The 18722-nt window shown below is 36.8% G+C and overlaps 1 protein-coding gene across 3 annotated transcripts in view; it reads left to right on the top strand.

Annotated features, from left to right (window-relative positions):
* kmt2ca (lysine (K)-specific methyltransferase 2Ca) overlaps positions 1–18722 on the top strand; it is a 157808-nt gene that overhangs the window by 112283 nt on the left and 26803 nt on the right. For 2 of the 3 annotated variants that reach the window (XM_067377809.1, XM_067377810.1), the window contains exons 22-33: positions 4326–4403; positions 4548–4760; positions 7561–7689; positions 9244–9363; positions 9442–9566; positions 10999–11188; positions 13583–13681; positions 13973–14020; positions 16089–16226; positions 17837–17869; positions 18240–18374; positions 18513–18663. In XM_067377809.1, coding sequence (XP_067233910.1) covers positions 4326–4403; positions 4548–4760; positions 7561–7689; positions 9244–9363; positions 9442–9566; positions 10999–11188; positions 13583–13681; positions 13973–14020; positions 16089–16226; positions 17837–17869; positions 18240–18374; positions 18513–18663 — 1459 coding nt within the window. The remainder of the gene's footprint in view (positions 1–4325; positions 4404–4547; positions 4761–7560; positions 7690–9243; positions 9364–9441; positions 9567–10998; positions 11189–13582; positions 13682–13972; positions 14021–16088; positions 16227–17836; positions 17870–18239; positions 18375–18512; positions 18664–18722) is intronic. The other variant, XM_067377811.1, reaches the window with a different exon arrangement.

Raw genomic sequence — 18722 nt, forward strand, 5'->3', positions numbered from 1 at the left:
CCTCTCTCAAGATCCATAAAGGTACTAAAAACATATTTAAATCAGTTCATGCGAGTACAGTGGTTCAATATTAATATTATAAAGCGAAAAGAATATTTTTGGTACGCCAAAAAAAACTAAATAACGACTTATATAGTGATGGCCGATTTCAAAACACTGCTTCATGAAGCATCTGCTGTTCGGAGTGCCAGTCATGTGATTTCAGCCGTTGGCAGTTTGACACGCGATCTGAATCATGATTCGATACACTGATTCATTGTGCTCCAATGCTTCATGAAGCAGTGTTTTGAAATCGGCCATCACTAAATAAGTTATTTTGGGTTTTTTTTGGTGCACCAAAAATATTCTTGTCACTTTGTAATATTAATATTCTCGTCGCTTATAATATTAAGGTAGAACCACTGTACTCACATGAACCGATTTAAATATGTTTTTAGTACATTAATGGATCTTGAGAGAGGAAGTGTCATTGCTGACTATGCAGGCCTCACTGAGCCATCGAATTTCAACTAAAATGTCTTAATTTGTGTTCCGAAGACTAACGAAGGTCTTACAGGTGTGGAATGGCACGAGGGTGAGTAATTAATGACAGAATTTAAATTTTAAGATTGTTCTTATCTTTAGGAGCCAAGCACTGAAGGTGTGTAGGCGCCTATTGTATCCGTTCGTGTTCTTTGTATTACTATTCTTTTTTCTTCTTCTTCTTCTTCCACCCTTGAGTCTATGGAAGCCCAAGAAACACTTGTGGGGAAAATGATGAAATTTGGCACACAGATAAAAGCCATTCTCAACATTAATAACAGCAATTTTGGAGTCTTTAACTCGATCCCTCTAGCTCCACCATCTGAAAAAAAATTGCACTCATGTTTATGCTAATAACTTTTGTTTTTCTCTTTTTTTTTTTTTCTTTTTCTTTTTTTTTTTTTTTTTTTTACTGTCATCTTTTTTTTTTGATAAACCGAATTATTCTTGAATAAGACGCAAATTAATTTGATGAAGAGCATGTCAAAATGGATGCAAGGCTATATCTCCGCAACGCTTTTGCATATTATGATGACACTTGGTACCTGTCACCACAAGCATGATCTGAGGCTACTTGCAGTGTTTTGAAACTGCACCACCTACTGGTCAGGAGATATGGAAAAATTAATATTGTTGCTTGTAACTTATGAACGGTGTGCCCCACAATCATAAAACTTGTCTCTTTTGATTCAGTGCAGCATACAGAGTCGAAGGATAACCAATTTACCCAAATCTGTCATTTTGGACACTCTGTCATTCTGTCACTTTTTAATTTTGTCGTAAAATGCAGTATATTATTAACGCGTTAGTCTGTTGTTGCGAACCTTGGTATGGGTCATCGGCGCATTGCCCTAAAGGTACTCAAAAAACAGTGTCAAAACAGTGCCACCTTGAGGGCAACAATTATAATGAATTACAAAAAAATCGAATAGCTTTTGTTTAATTTTGCCTATTTTAATTAAACCAGTCTGCATAGACTCCTTGAATCATACTGAGAACAATAATATCAGTTAAGCCATTTTTTTTTTCTTTCTTCAAAATTGCTGTTCGCTATTTTGAATTTCTTTGATAGCCTATTTTCTTTGAACTTCTTTTTTTGAAATCCTCTTATACCCTTGATCAGATTTTCACCAGAATTGGCTCAGATCATTTTCAGACTATGTCAGCAAAAAGTTATTAAAAGCTTTTTGATAGACCAAACTGTTTTCGAAAAACACATTTAACAACTTTGATGGCATGATGCCAAACTGATTCTGAGGCTGTAACTGCAACGCTTCAGTATATTGACACCAAACTTTGTATTTGTCACTGTCACCTCACACTGACCACACCACATCAATTTGGTAACAAATTATTTTAGGGGTGTCCCCGACTACGGACTTACATAGTCGAATCTGATAGTCGAATCATATACTATGTTTGAGCGGGGGTGGGGGTGTGCTTGAAAAACAGCATTCCACTAAATAGTATGCACAAACTCTTTCTGCCCTCAAGGTCAAAGGAGTATAAGCTACTTTGAAAGGCTCAACTGTTCACAAGATACACGGGGCACACGGAAAATGAAGGCCTATACCCGGGTCTTAAGACAACTTTTATTTTCTCTCACACGGCACAGAGAAACAACTTTCTAATAAAGTGACCAAACTGCCTGTCAAGTGATAGACAAAACTGACAATGACATGTTTTCTTTTTTAAACTGAAATGAAGGGCAATGTGGATAAACATTCACAGCCACAATTTAAAGAACACCACACAAAGATATAGAAGAAAATGAATAAAAACATTTTGGATTGATAAACCTAAAAAAATAAATAACTGCAGAAAGGCATTTCACATGTTGGCAAATCAAATTAAATCGGCTAAATTGCCTGTGCGAGCAAGCTTTAACTCTACAGCACAACATCGATGCACCGAAAAACAATCAAAAATTAATTTACTGAATTGAATTAGAACAGAATATACCATTCTAATAAATAAAAATAATTTTTAAAAAATGAAATAGTCATAATCAAGTCACAAGTGCAAAATGGCTGAAGTACAGGGGAATATATTCAAAACACAAGCCAATGAAAGTTAAATTAGATAACCCAGAGTGATCAAAAAAATTAAAATGAAAGAAATTATTAAAATAACGAAAGTATAGCCAGAATTGTCAACTTTGTCTTTTTAACTGCAGAGGCAATAAACGCTAAACTGTCTTTGTAGCTAAAAATTGGCAGCATCCAAAAATCAAATTAGAACCGGATGAAATGTTTTGAAATCACTTGTAGCCTACCTGATCAGAAAAAATCCATTCTTTCACGCAAACTGCCGTTTGAGGCTTTTCAAATAGTGCGCTAGTCAACTTATTAACGCTGTGTTGTTGAGTGGTAGAACATAAGCTGTAGGCACAACTTGCATCTTAGGTTTTTTGGATCATCTTTTATCATTTCAAATTGTATCCAATTCCACACTTTAGATTTTCTCATCCCAGACATTGTTAAAGATTTAATCCCTGCCGCCGAGATGCTCCTCTTGTCGGTCACGGATCATGGAAAGTGAAACTACTTGGATTTGTTCACGCACATTAAAAATATTTATTAAAAGCTTATTTCTTTTCACATTTTTATTTATAGCATTATCATAATAGGCTGCATATTAACTTATTGGGAGAAAACCAGTAGGTCTGTGTAAAATCAGATATTGAGCACCCCTGTATCTCGTCTCATACACCTCTGATTAGTCATGATTATGCATGATGTGACTTTCTGTGGAATTCGAAATTCAGTAACAACTCTACAAAAATAAGCCAAATAGGGGCCTCTATAGTTACAACAAAATTTTTGGCAGCAATCAGCATATAGGAGAGCGACCGTATACAGGACGCATTCACTCTAGCAGTGCGCACAAACTCACACACAGATACAGTCACTTTAGAGAGAGCAGAAAGACTGAAAGATGAATGCAACAGACCGATCCATCTTGGAGGCTCTTTAAAAAAATCTTAATTTTAAATGCACAGTGCCTTAAAAAAAAGTGCTAAAGACCTGTCAAGATGGTTGATGAAAATAATAAATAGTGAAATAGTGTGCATGCTCAGTGTGTGCTCTGAAGGCAGTGCAGTCTCCAGCAAGAACTGACATACAATCAGATGCCAAAGAGTGTCCTTTTTTTTATCTTGAGATAAAATAAAATGTTCTTGAGAAAATATTTGAGAGCTTATGAAATTTTCAGGAATTGCACTTAGGAATATTCTTAACTTCTTGGAATTTATCTAACAAATTTTCTTTTTCAAAGAAGATTTACGTGAATCCAGCCCCTGGAGTTCTCATATTTCCAAATATTACATTTATTCGGCATGTGATTGTAGTTTGAATTGCCTTGTTTTGGTTGTTCAGACTACAATTAACTAAACAGACTTGAGTTGGATATGCCTAAAAATCTGTTTTGTTTTTTTGCTGCTTGGCTGAACAAAAATGCTCTTATCATAAACTCAGGTGAATAAGCTTCAGGAATTCTCTCTTGTTTATTTCTGTATGACATGCACGGTGATGCTTGATTCTTCTATAACAGATGGAAACTAGAGTGTTTTGGTCAATGAAACTTTGTTCCAGCAAAATGTGGTTCATTAAAAAAAAGCAGATGGACTGAATTTTAAATCAAGCTGCAACCTGTTCATGTGAATGAAGCAGCAGTTAATGTAATCTGCCTTTAATGGCTCCAGACTGTCCCCTTATCAATAAATAACTAAACAAATGACTGTGAATATGCAGTGTTAAACCTGAAATAAGTCAAGCTTCCATCTTCCTCTTATGTTGTTACAGGTGGCACAGTGGCAAAGCTCATGGATATCAGCGAGCCTCCTTTAGTGACACAGATTCTTACAAAAGTCAAGGAAAATGGTATTTATAAATATTTTTTTGCTCATTGCACTCTGCTTCAACAGATTTGCTGTGTAACAGTTAAGTTGTTTAAATTGGTAAAGTGTCAGACGGACAGTTTGAGTACTTTTGCAGTCATTATTGCTGTGTTCTTTTCCGTTCCAGAATTCCAGCGGACGTACACTCAGGACGGCGTGTGTCTGACTGAGTCAGGCTTGTGTCAGCTCCAGAGTTTATGTGTCCAGACTGCCCGGCGCAGACGACCAAAACCTAAACTTAAGCTGAAGATCATCAATCAGAACAGTGTGGCAGTGCTGCAGACACCTCCTGACCCTCAGTCTGAACTCTTCAGGGATGGAGACATGGATGACAGTAGAGGTAAAGAATGTGTTTTTGTGCTTAAAGGTGATGTTCCCCTTTTTTTTTTTTTTTTTAAATGTTAGCTCCGCCCACAAATTCACACCATTGGTCAAGTCAGTGCTGATGGGCCAGGTTGGTCAGGATGCTCAATAGCCGCTTTTCCACTGTTGGGCCAAACCATTCTCGTTGCTTAACTGTTCCATTCTGTGTCGATCCGGCCCAGACGGTACAGATATGGTTTCATTTTCCACTGTGTGGCTGATAACAGGGTCCGATTGAATGTAACACAAATGCATCAGTCATTGCCTTTTGTAGCGCAAGAGTTTACAGACAGTATAAGATGCAAATAGCAACCATTTTATGGAGGATGATCAGACCTTTCTTTTAATTGTAATTATTAATTTGTGTTTACTTCGCGCAAATAGCACGCTTGGCCAGCTACAGAGAAACTGGTAGCCAGGCAACAGACAAGTGACCAATCCTGAGTTGCAACGTCACTACATGCATTCTACCAGCACAGTTAGCCAACCATGCTGTGAATTCTGGGCAGAAAATGGTTTGTAATTGTGCTGTGCTGTGCTGAATCAAGCTCAAGTGTATTGTACAGTGAACTGAACAGTTACACATACTGTATAACTGGAACTGTTCCTTATCATTCTTAGAACCGTTCAGCGCGATAGTGGAAAAGCGACTAATGAAACTTAAATTATTGTCTCTACATATTAAAATGGTATAAGAGATAGTGTTTTAATATGAAAATTTGCACACATTAAGCTTAAAATAAAATGTGTGCATATTGGCCACACTCTGCTGAGGTACTCAAACAAAACTATTAAAAAAGGTTCAAACATTCACTGATGCTCCAGAAGGAGAAGCAATGCATTAAGACCTGGGTAGGTGAAAACTTTCAAGGTCAAGGAATATAGTTCTTAATTTTTCTTCCGGGAAACATGCAAGTATCTTCTGTTGCTTCCGAAGGGCAGTACTAAATGAAAAAAAAAAAAAGATATTTAAACAAAATAAGAAAAATTTGGACATCTTTATCCTGTTCATAGTTGTCACCCCTGGCTCTTAATGCATCGTGTTTCCTTCTGGCGCATTAGTGAATGTTTGAACCTTTTTTTAATAGTTGTGTTTGAGTCCCTCAGTTGTCCTCAGTGTTAAAAGACAGATCTCAAAATCATAGTCACTGCTGGAAAGGGTTCAAATATTCAAAACATGCTTGAAAACTGAAGAATCTGCAGGACCTGGAGGATTTTTCTGAAGAACAGAGCTCAGTTTAACTGCTCAGAACAAACAAGGGACTCATGAACAACCATCACAAAACATAAAAACAGTCGTAGATCATCCAGGTAACTACACACAGTATTGAGAATCAATGGTTCACAAACTTTTGAACGGGGTTATTTTAATAAATTCAGTTTTTTTTTTTTTTTTCTTTATATAAACATCTTTTATGTAAAATATCTTACTCAGTACAGTATTAAATAGAAAATAACATGCATTTTGTATGATCTCTTATTTTATTAAAATTATTCACATTTTCACAGATTCTGTAAGTGGTTCACATACTTTTTCTTGCAACTATATATAATATAATATATATATATATATATATATATATATATATATATATATATATATATATATATATATATATATATATATATATATATATATATATATATATATTTATTTATTATATATATATATTATATTATATTTATTATATATTTATATATATATATATATATATATATATATATATATATATATATATATATATATATATATATATATATATATATATATATATAATAAATGTTAAAATAAAACCGTGGAGTGACTGGGGAGAGAGAGAAAGAAATGGACAGGAAGGTGAGCCATGTAATGAATTTGACTTGGAGAGAGAAGAGAGCCTTTGAAAACAGCAGTCAGCAAATTATACCTGCCTTTGCATTCCAGTGATCAGAGGCTGGACGGCTCTCTGAATTAATGGCCAACCCCTCCATCAGAGCACCAGTCTGAGAGAACAGGCGGGGGGTAATGATGAGGAATGGGACCACCAGTTTAACCCCCTCTCTCCCACACCATATATAAAATTGTAATTTACAACTTTAAACTAAAGGTCTTGAATAACCGTCTTTTGGGTTTACGTTAAAAGTTGAATTTTAAGACTTGTAAACCCAAGTAATTATCTTGTAACATCCAAGATATGACACAAATTATAGCAAATTACACAAATTGTAGCATTGATTGTAGTATATTTATTTTATGAGGATGCTCAAGCTTATTTTATTTTATTGTCCATCCATTCTCTAAACCGCTTGTCTTATTTACGGTGACAGGAATGCTGGACATCATTTTATTTTATTATAAAATAGTAAAAATATTATTGTAAAAGTTTTTTTTGTTTTTTTTTCGCTAGAATGTAATTATCTTAGTTAGAAAAGTTAGAAAGAAGGTTTTCAACCCTCTTTTCACCCTTTGTTATAAAGGAAAGGTAGTTAAAATGTCACTCTGTCAAGCCCTATTTTGTACCCTATTTGTGGACTGTGTCTCAAACATTCCTCTTCTGCTATTTAAGTGCATCGGTCTTTCCAACTTCCTTTGTTTTTGTTATCTTTATACAACTCGGATTGCATTGAATGCAAATGTGCGTGTTCTGTTTTTATTAGTGGTGGTTATTAATGTCAACTACTGAACCACACTGTCTAGTGAGTCATGCAGGCTGTGTTTTTGTGTGTGTATCTTTGTGTGGTTTAGAGAATATTCTGTCAGCATCTACAGTGCTCTGTGTTGTTTGGCCGCATTGCAGAGGGCGATCCGATGGACTGTGATGGGAAATCTGACTCCAGCCCAGAGCGTGAGCCCTGTGATGACCACCTGAAAGGGGCCGATGGCAGCGACGGGAACAAGAAGAGGAAAAGGAAGCCGTACAGACCGGGTGAGAGAGAGCGAGAGAGAGAGAAAGGTGCACTTATCGGAAAGGACAGCTCCACTGGACTGTGAAATAGTGCGGCTGCAAATTCTGGACCTTAAATAGCATCCCACAGTGCTTTGCTCTTTAAAACTCCTAGCCGGGGAGAACTCTGGAAAGAACATTCTCTCTGAGCTTTTTCTGACTAAAGAAGTAATCTCTTTAAAGTAATGTCCTTTTTAAGCACTGCCTTCCATTTCGTTTTTTCTATAAAAAAAAAAAAAAAAAAAAAAAACTGTACACTATATAGTGACACAGCTTTATCCTCACGTCACCCCTAGTTGCATCTGAGTTCACTGTGTATTTTTTGATATGCACAATTACTCTTTGGTGGTGTAGGTTAAGGCAAGTTTATTTATATAGCAGGTCTTCAACACTGCTCATGGAGACCTGCTGCCCTGAAAATTTTTTATTCATCCAAGCGATCCTGAAAAGCTTGATTAGCTGGTTCAGGTGTGTTTGAGGGTTGGAGCTAAACTCTAAACCCAAGAGCAGGGTTGAAGACCTCTGTTATATAGTATTTTATATTATAGATTCATTTAAAGCAAGCAGTTTTAAAGTATTAAGCATTAAAACAAAAAAAAAAAAAAAAAAAAAAACTGGGTCAGTGTCGCTTTCAATTAGAATTACAACTTTCATTTCTACTACAAAGCATCTCTCCAGTGTGTTCATGTTTTTACTCGCATCTGACCTAGGCAGCCTCAAAAGAAGAAATGTAGATTTCCATGTCAAAGAATATGGAGTCCCAGAGCACACCTACCTATTGCGTTATTGACCAATGGAAGTTCAAAGATGTTTACCAGCCAGAGAGCACTTTTCCAGAAAGTTAGCTTTGGCAAGCTCAAGTTCATTTTGGCCTGATTTTGTTTGAAATGATGCCACACCAGTTCATCCTCCAATTTCGCTTGAAGTATATCGGACCTTTAATGTTCTGAACAAATCTAGCTTATTTTAGTTTTTCAAAGATCCCCCACTCCTTCGTGTGCCAGTCATTTATTTTTTTATTTTTTTGGATAGAAGTGAATATATATACACACTACAAAAATGTTTATTAGTGAAGTGCTCTTTATTTTGTTAGTCTAGCATTTTATCACATTTAGTTTTCATCTCTGTATCCTACAATAGAAATGTTTACACTATTTACTCTACATAAACCAATGCAAATGTCAGTCCTGACTCTCTGTGTCCATGTAGAGGACCGCGCTGAGGTGGGGTTTGTCGGGTCAGACTCAGCCAGTGTGGCACAACCAGAAATAGACTTACCTGAAATGGTTCCTCCAGGAGTGTAGCCATGATGAATCACCCTCTCCTGGCCCAAAGTTCATACGTCTTCCTGAATTATGGAGATGAATGTCAAGACGTCACTGTCCAGGGTCCCATGTTATTAATTCCTGATTGCATCCATCACCCAGTTTAGGGGTCCAGCAGCTGTTTTTCTTTTTTTCCCTTCTTTTTTTTTTTTTTTTTTACTGTCTGTTTTAAGTTAAATTATATTTTTTGTTCCCCTTCTTCTCTCTTTAGGTATCGGTGGGTTTATGGTGCGTCAGAGGAGCAAAGCAGGACAGGGAAAAGGCAAGCGGACTCTCAGTCAAAAAGACTCTACAAGCTCTCTTACAGAGAACTTCACAGGAAAGGAAGAAGGTATGACCTAGACATCACAGGTTTTGATGCTTATTTATTTTGGTCTTAGTTGTTGCATCAAGTTAATCTTTTCACCAGGTTGGAATGAACCAGATACTCCTGTGGATGGGACTCCCATTGTTAGTGAGCCTCTGGAGAAAGTCAAGAAGAGATACAGGAAGAAGAAAACCAAACTAGAGGAGGTCTTCCCCTCGTATTTACAGGTCAATCCCACAATACTATTTATATAATGTTTCTTGAACTGTAGTCTACCGATCACTTACAGTCAATGAATAATTCCAACTAGTTCTCTTGCTGAATTTAAATAAAACAATGGTTATATTAATCAATTCAAAAACAATAGACAGTTATATGAGAGTATACTTGAGTATTCAGTCCAAATTCTTAGCTAGTGAGCAGTTGGCTCAGTAAGTTAAAAGTAGCAGTCTGGTTCATAAAAAAAAAAAAAAAAATCTATTTTGCTTGTTTTTTTCAAACTGGACTCTAAATTGTTTTCTTTGGTAATCGAGAACAGACCACACATGTTGCCAATAGAGCTTAACTTGTGTTGAATCTGGAACATTATTTTAACCATGAGCCACTCCAGGGGAATAAACCTGTAATAAGTTTACTACATAAGTCACTTTAGATAAAAGCATTTTCTAATTAATTACTAGTTCTCTAAGTAAATACAAGCAGCCCTGTATCCATGTCAAAGCTGAATGTGGTTGATCTGAAGAATGAATCAGGGATTTTGTGAGCATGTGTAGGGTTGACACACTGCTCTTAAAAACACCATCATGCTCAGCATGGAGATGCAGTGATGCATTAACTGTAACAGCTGTCACTTTAGGCGTTCCTGTTTGTCAAACCTGAAATCAGACTTAAAGGTTGTCACCAGAGGAATGTCTTGAATCCGTGATTTAAATTGAAGCACAAGTAGGCCTTTAATGTTTTAACACAGCAGGGAATCATCGTATTGATAGTTTGGTACTGTTAGCAATTCTGAAGTGCTACAGACTTGCTTTATCGTGTAGCACTGTAGCAGCCTTTCGACATTCACAGCAAAAAACAAATACAGAAAGTGCTGCAAAGAAAAACTACGATTTTCACATGGTGGATCACAAAATTGGCAGGAAAAAAAAACAGCATAGGACCTGAGCCATATCTAGACAGCACAATATCATAGAGACTTGCAGTTACCACTCAGATGACCCTACAAATCAACTAACAACTATGCAGAACACCCTAGCAAATACATAGCTATGCACTAGAAACCACCCACACTGGAGAAAAAAAAGTGTAAAAACAATTTTCACTCAGAAATTGCTTGTAAATTTCATAAATGTTTACAAAGAAATGGCAAGTAACATTGAATTAAACATGACATTTTGAAGAAAAACTCTAATAGTATTTTCTTGTAAAAACCTATTCCAATAATCTTTGTTTTGTTTACAACTTAGATTTTTTTTTTTCTATTTACAGTACATGGCATTTTATTTTTTTTTTTTTTTTTTTTTTTTTTTGCTTTTTTTTTTTTTGCATTTTTTTTATTGCAGTTTTTGCTGTTTTTGCACAGGCAAACACAACTTGTGCTTGTGCATGATGTATTACCAGAGCCTGTGGTATTAACTTGTGTACATGTTTGTGTTACAGGAGGCATTTTTTGGGAAAGAACTTCTGGATAAAAGCAAGAAGACCAAGTCGGCTCTGGAGACAGGGCTTGTGGAGGAAGAAGCCAGTCATGCAGACAGCAAATCACAGAGCAGCAGCTTCCTGGATCCTTTGTCTGACCCACTTCTGAGTACCACTTCCACTCCAGTCTCATCTAAAGCAGGGCCACTGCGTATGTTCAGCTCACTCTTTATGTTTAGAAATATAAATATAGCTCCAGAATATGAATATATATGAATATATATATATATATATATAATGCATATCACAGTGCTGCCCAAATACCTAAGAAGTTCCAGTCTGTGAACTGCCTTTGTTTAGAGAGGATTTTTCCTCATGCTCTGATCCGTCAGGTCACATTTTTCTGCTCTAGACTGCAGTGAATTCTGCAGGGAAGTATAATGCACATTATCACCGTACCTCCCGCTTTCCCCTCTGCACACACTGAATGCATTACACAACCTACAGTGGATTGCATTACTGTCTCGGTTCATCTTTTTGCCACAGGGACTAAAGAAGAAGCACTTAACAAATGAACTTGTTTTGCGCCCTTGTGCTCATTCTGTGCCCTCTTCAACCCTTATTTGCATACTCTTATAGGCTGAAGAGCTTGTTCAGACACCTCATTCTTTACCATTTCTCCTTATCCTCAGTTCTGTCAACCCTCATTTACACCCAACCCAGCAGACCTCTGCTCGCAGACAAACTAAAATGTTTTTAAAACCCAATTTGCCAGCACTTTTCTGAATTCCCTGTCGAAGCTCTCTGGGAGGATAGAAAGCTGGCAGTCACAGTTCAGTGTTTAGAAGGCTTGTGCGTATTCGTTTGGAGAGCAATCACAAAGCTATTTGAAGGCTTTCAGGGCTGCTTGTTTGTCCTTAGAGATTTTCATCTTCCATAGAGCAAAGCCTCTCTTGCTCTCCAGATTCTCCTATTTAACACTTTCATGGAGTTTTAGTCTTGAAACAAGTTTTTGATTTGGGAATCTTATTATGCATGCATATTTACACATTTAATGCTACTGAAAGCTTGATTGTAAAGAACAAAATTATAAAGAATATTTCGGTTAACCTTATGATTTTGGGCAGTATGACTAAAATCTTGTACCAATGGTGCGAATGTCATTGAAAACCCCTTTTTTATTCTGTTGGATGTCACCCTCAATGTTTAAGGTGGATACAGCAACACAAGTAATTTTTTTTACTTTATTTTTTTTAATATGTAACCGTGTGGCTCTGTTCCAAAATTTAGTGACCTGCTATGTTTTACATTTGCTAATAACTGCAATCTCATGAGTGACAGGTTGCTGGAGTGGAGAGGAGGTTATTGTCCCATTCTCGCGCCAGTGCGCACTTCATCAGAGAAGAGGTGCTGTTGCGAGGGAAAGTTAATGTTTTTGATTAAAGATAATGAAGGCACTTTTTTTTTTTTTTTTTTTTTATATGTGCACAGATAAATCATTTATAATTAACACTGCAGTATTCCGTAAAAAAAAAAAAAAAAGTTCACAATTCAGATTTTATGGTGACTTTAAAATGCTTCAAAGGCAGTTTACTTGGTTTTGGATCAGAGCCTCATGACATAGTGTATAGTTTTGTTTAATGGGCCTCATTCATGAAACACGAGCAGAACGAATCTGCTCCCTACCACATGTAAATGGTGCGTAAAACTTTTGAATGTTCTGTAATTTTTAGGCCAACTGATGACGCATTATTTTGATGCACTATGTACCATAATAATATTTCACTAGGTTGTTTGCCCTGTCTTCTTTTGTAGCTGAAAGTTGAAAACTCTTCAACTTTGGGTAAAACGCAGCACTTGATACTGTCACTAATTCAGTGGAGGAGGGATGAATGAATGAACAACAATGGAGAAGTTAATATTGCTCGTTACTGCATTTTTATATTCAGTAATATTCTTCAAAATGAGATACTAGTAACACATTACTGTGTGGTATAAACCATAACATCATAGCAACTAAAGTGTTTCAGCTGGAACCTCTGCACCTCCAAAGCCCTCTCAAGCCAGCTGGCTGTTTTCAGAAGAGCGCCTGGCATTTAGATGGCTAAAAATTCTTTGGCGGACACACGTTAATTAGCATAGTTAGTCTCTTAGCATTTATGCAATATAGAGTCAGCGTTCCACAGCATTCCTGGACGCATAATTTACATAGTTGTAATTCGGAGGCGGGGTTTGTGCTAATTGTGAATGGGCGTGCACGTGCGCCCTATTTACTTGATTGGAATTCATTAACATACACGTTTAACTATCAAATCCGATGTTTACGAAGCATTTGAATCAGAGGAAAGTTTCCAGGAAGGTCTGTTTTACGTGCAAATTGCTCCGAAATTACTCCTATATTTACGTAAGTTTCATGAATGAGGCCCATTGTTTTTGAAATCTAAACCATGTCCAACTGACAGAAGTCACACTCCTATTATAAAGAAGTCCATCCGGCACAGTAAATAGGTCTTACCGCCCAGCCTTTGATATCATTTAATCAAGATCACTTGGTGTGTAGTATGGATACTCGTGCTCAGAAAACGCTTGTCTTCTTGATCTCTAGCCAATGTGGAGGATCCCTTAGCCGAGCTGGTTCTACATTCAGATGATGATCTCCTGGGAATGCTGTCCGATGACCTGGTCAAGCCAGGCCCTGAATCAGGTAGACTCAGTCCCGAGATCTGGCCGAGGGATAGTCTTCCTTCTCTCTTCACTCTGCAGATGCTCTAACAATCCCAGAAAGGTCACCTGTAATCGTGTGCCTTCACAATTGCATCTCCTCTTTTCTTTCACATTTTCACACTTGCATTTCACATTTTACCTGGTTTGCTCTGTTTCTCTTTATTTGTTGTCTTAGCATACTCCTCCTTTTTTTTTTTTTTTTACATTGATTTTTCTTCTTTGCATTTCTGTTTTATAATTATTTGGTTTTATCTGGTTTGGGTTCTTGTAGGTCTTGATTTATGCCCTTTCCAGGTGGACAGTTCCCCCTCTCCATTCGGTAAGAGCCCTGTAGGCACAGCCTTTCTGGCTGTAGAAGTAGAGCTGCCCCCCTCTCCTGGCCTCTCGGCCCCCAAACAGGCCCTCAGATTTTTTGTTGTGCCAGTTTCTGCATGATCCCTTTCCTGACAGACAAACACACACACACATGCACTTCGCTTTGGCTTTCTACTAACCACAAACAAACAAACCGCATGTTTTCTTGCACATGACCCTGTTGTGACACTGAGGTGGGAACTAAACTCTCCTTGGATGGATGTTGGGTTTGGCTGCTACTGTACCTTAGTTGGCAGCTGTGATTGTTTGCAATCTGTGACATTTTACTGAAATGTGCTGTTTAGTCCTATTTCTTTTCTCCAGGGTCTAATTTAGTTGATAATTTTATTTCTTCACAATTGCCAGCTTTTTAGTTGGCAAGGACACATTCCCTTCTCTCTGTGGAGTGTCCTTGCTGTGGAGAAATCAGTGGTTTGTGAGTGATGTAACTGCTTCAGTGTGTGAAAGCAAGCTCTAAAGAGTTAGGGAAAAAAAATGTTTTACTGCTTATAGTTTCCCTTTAATGTATAATGTTTAAACCTAGAAATCAGAGGTGGTGTTAACTAAAAAAAAAAAAACGAAAAACATAATTTACAATATTTTAAGCAATTTTTTTGGGTTGTGCAAAGAAATTTTGAGAGCAAAATAAAAAGATACCGAACACAGCGCTTGATAAGACTACCCTTATCACTGAAGTTTTTTGTGGTCTCATTTAAAATACCAAATGTTACAATATTTTACAGATGGATAGACAGAACATGACAAAAAATGTACAACCCAATTTGTCAAAGTGACAGATTATTATTTGTAGCGTAACCTCTGTGTGCAATATATATGTAAATATAAGGGTTTGGTTACCTGCTTGGTAGTAAATGTCATGGTGATTTGTTTAGAGGAATGTTTCGTGTGCAACACAACTTAAACTCTATTGACAGCATGCTGAATTTCAACTTATCCTTCAACTTCAAAAAAAAAAAAAAATGTTTATATGGTAATGCACTTAAAATGGTAGTTAGGCACTGTCAGGCATTGCATCAGAATAAACATTAAAACCTGGACTGTTTCATAATTATAGTTGTGATACTTAAACATTATACACTGTAAAAAAAAAAAGAAAAAAAAAAAGCTTTTTAATCTGAGTCAGTTTGTTAAAGGGTTAGTTCACCAGAAAATGAAAATTATGTCATTAATTACTCACCCTCATGTCTTCCCACACCCTTAAGACCTTCGTTCATCTTCGGAACACAAATTAAGATATTTTGGATGAAATGAGAATTTTGAAGAGAAAAAAAAAAACCAAAACCTTAATGTTATGAAGCAATGAGAACACTTTTTGTGTGCAAAAACAAAACAAAAATAACTATTTCATTCATTCGATTTCTTTCGTCTCTCCCCGTCAGTCTGAGACAGTGCAGGCTTCCATGTCCTACATCAGAACGCCGGCTCCTGCATCAATACTGAGGAGCGTTCTGATGAGAACACGGAAGCCTGCACTGTCTGTACAAAGTAAAAATACAGCGATCTAATTGCCACTGCCAAGCTTTCCAAAGCTGACTTTTTTATGTTGATGACATTTATTATGATTAATCATTGCAATTGCTTGCTTTTCATTGATTAAGCTCTTAGATATTCTAATGGGAAATGATATGCAATGATGAAATCGTCAATTTTTTAAGGGGCTTTTATCACACTCTGTTGAGCAGGCAACACTAATTGGGTTACTGTTTCTTGGAAAATTGAGTTGGTTGATAGGATAAGCGAGAGAGAGAGAGAGAGAGAGAGAGAGAGAGAGAGAAAATAACTTTTCCTCATTTTACCATGACATGAAGTATCAGTCCTCAGTCTCCAACTGCTTTTTTTTTTTACTTTCTTATCATAGCAAAGACACAGTAGAAAATAAGTTGTGTATCAACTGATTTAGGTGTTTAAAGAATGACAGCTCAGTTTCTTAGCTCTACTGAATACACAACTTAACTCACAAAAATCTGCCGAAAAACAAAGTTTGAGACTAGCTGTTTAACTTTATCTCCTAGCTGGTTTGGACATTGGCACCCTACCAGATGATCAGTCAGCTTCCCCTCATCCTGGCCCTTCTCGGGGGTCTAGGCCACTACAGGAAGAACCTCTCGATGTAATACTGAGTCCTGAGCTGGACAAGATGGTTTCTGATGGTAAGAGTCATGTTACTTGCACTTTAATTGATTTTTTTTTATTTATTTTATTTTTTTTATGAAAACAGTTATTTTCTTTTTTGTGCTGCATTTCTCACAATACACTACATCTGAATTACATATGTTATCCTTGCTTGGCTGTCCCGAGCCAATCTGTATCGTGTCATTATTGAGCTTTTTTTTTTTTTTTTTTTGATCGGTAATGCTATCCTAAGCCCGATCCTTCATTTTACGACAGCTGTCACACAGCACCTTCAAGTGGATTTGCCAACAGCCATTAAAAGGAAAACAAGACGCTCAAATGTGTGTGTGTGACATGCGTGTTTTATCACAGATATCTGATCGATTTTCTCATAAATTTGATTTTGGTATCTGGCATCATCTTATTAAAATATTAAAGGGGACCTATTATGGCCCTTTTCAAAGATGTAATACAAGTCTTGGGTGTCCCCAGAATGTGTCTTTGAAATTTCAGCTCAAAATTCCCCACAGATCATTTTTTATAGCTTGTCAAATCTTCCCCTATTAGGGTGTGAGCGAAAACACGCCGTTTTTGAGTGTGTCCCTTAAATGCAAATGAGCTTCTGCTCCTGGCACCCTTTCCAGACGAAGGTGGAGCTTTAACAACTTAACAACAACAACAACAGGAGAATCTCTCGCAAACAAAAAAATGTCAGAAATTGTAGTGATATTCAGCCTTACATGTTCAAACCGGAGTTGGAGGCTGATTGAGAGACTCAGGAAGAATTTAACTTTTAGAATGCAACTGGATGTTTCTGAATGGTTAGTGCATACATTTTTGTAGTTGTTGTAGAGTTGATTTGATTCAAATCATCGCATGTACTGTCATGTTGATCTTTTGTGCAAATCCACTGTTGAACTGACCCTCGTTTATGAAGCAGTCCGGTGTTCTGACGAATAATGCTACTTATCAGATTGTGCTACCAACACTATATTTTTAATGGGAGGTAGCAAAATCTGAGCGGGTAGCACAAATCGGCACACCGGTGTAAAAAAATTTGCGAAAATATATAACACTTCACTAACTTTTGTCGGTACATTTCCTTCATATATTAAATTCAACCACGGTGTCCTCAGTGGCTCAGATGCCTGGAGTCTATGGAGACTCTTATGTTCATTGGTACATCCAATAACATAACATTTCTAAATGTTTTTTGCACAGACATTGTACATCTCCAGCTGCTACAGCAAGTAAACAGAAATGGCGGACTGATGCAGCTCTCTCAGGGCGGTATCTATGCTAATAGGGCAGATCGTCACCAGTCATGGGCGAGGCTTCCCTACTCTTACGTAAGAGTAGAGGGAATCCTGAAAGAGTGCGTTTTGAGAGACTGTTTATGATTTATGGGAATTCAAAAAAAAAAAAAAAAGAGTGGTTGGATTTTTACCATTATAGGCTGGTTGTTTTCAAACACTGGACACACATCTTTGTTCAAACACCTTATAAAAGTGGATTTTGCATAATAGTTCCCCTATAATCATATTGCATGAAGAATATTTATTGTTCCTTCCTTAGCAAACAAATAATTTCACTGGATGTTTGGTTTTGTATTAATAGCCTGCTTATTATTATATTTCCTTGTTTACAGGGGCCATTCTGAGTAAGCTCTACAAAATTCCAGGTTTGTTGCTTCCTAAAATATTTTGACAACATACTACAAAAGAGCAGATGTTTTAAATGTCATTCACTCTTTTGCTGAAAATTTCTCCTATTTAGAAAACGGGATAAAATGTCTTGCTGGATATTTCAGCACAAGTTTGTATTCATGCAGTGTTAGCTAGAGATGTAAAAATGCATTGATGATTCATGATGAGTCATACTCTAACAATGTAAATTCAATGCATCAATTTTAACTTTTAACAGTATTCACCAAATTCTTAAAAAATACTATATTAAAAAATACCTATTTTCAAATTGGTAAATCAACCAAATAAAAAAATTATTTCAGATATGTATATTTAGGTTACATACATACTATTCATTCCATTTAGAACTGGAGGGTAAGGACGTGGAAGACTTATTCACAGCAGTGCTCAGTCCAAGTGCCAGTCAGCCACCTCAACCTCTTCATCCGCCCAACACTGCCCCCGACACCTCAGCCACAGCAATGTCTCTCCAGAACCCAGGTATCAAGTTGTTTGCATTATTTCTTCATATGAACTGTCAAATAAACCACACAGATGTAATGTTGTTCTGTGCTTGAGTATCACATGTAAGGTGCACAGCTTAAGAGAGTGCATGTTTCTCCATGGTCTCATTTGCAGGAGATGCTGGTAGAATGTTCCCACGCATGCCTATGATGAATGGCATGATGGGGCCAAACACCCACTTTCCTCCAAACCCCATGATTCCTGGAGCTGGAGTGTCTGGCACATTTTCTTCCATCCATCGCATGCCTTTTCCAGAAAATATGAGGTGAGTGAATTCAGATTCAGAGTAACATAGATTGGTACTGGCATTTCTGTTTAAAAATC

The sequence above is a fragment of the Chanodichthys erythropterus genome, chromosome 23 (assembly GCF_024489055.1).
Source record: "Chanodichthys erythropterus isolate Z2021 chromosome 23, ASM2448905v1, whole genome shotgun sequence".
In the NCBI taxonomy this organism is placed as follows: domain Eukaryota; kingdom Metazoa; phylum Chordata; class Actinopteri; order Cypriniformes; family Xenocyprididae; genus Chanodichthys; species Chanodichthys erythropterus.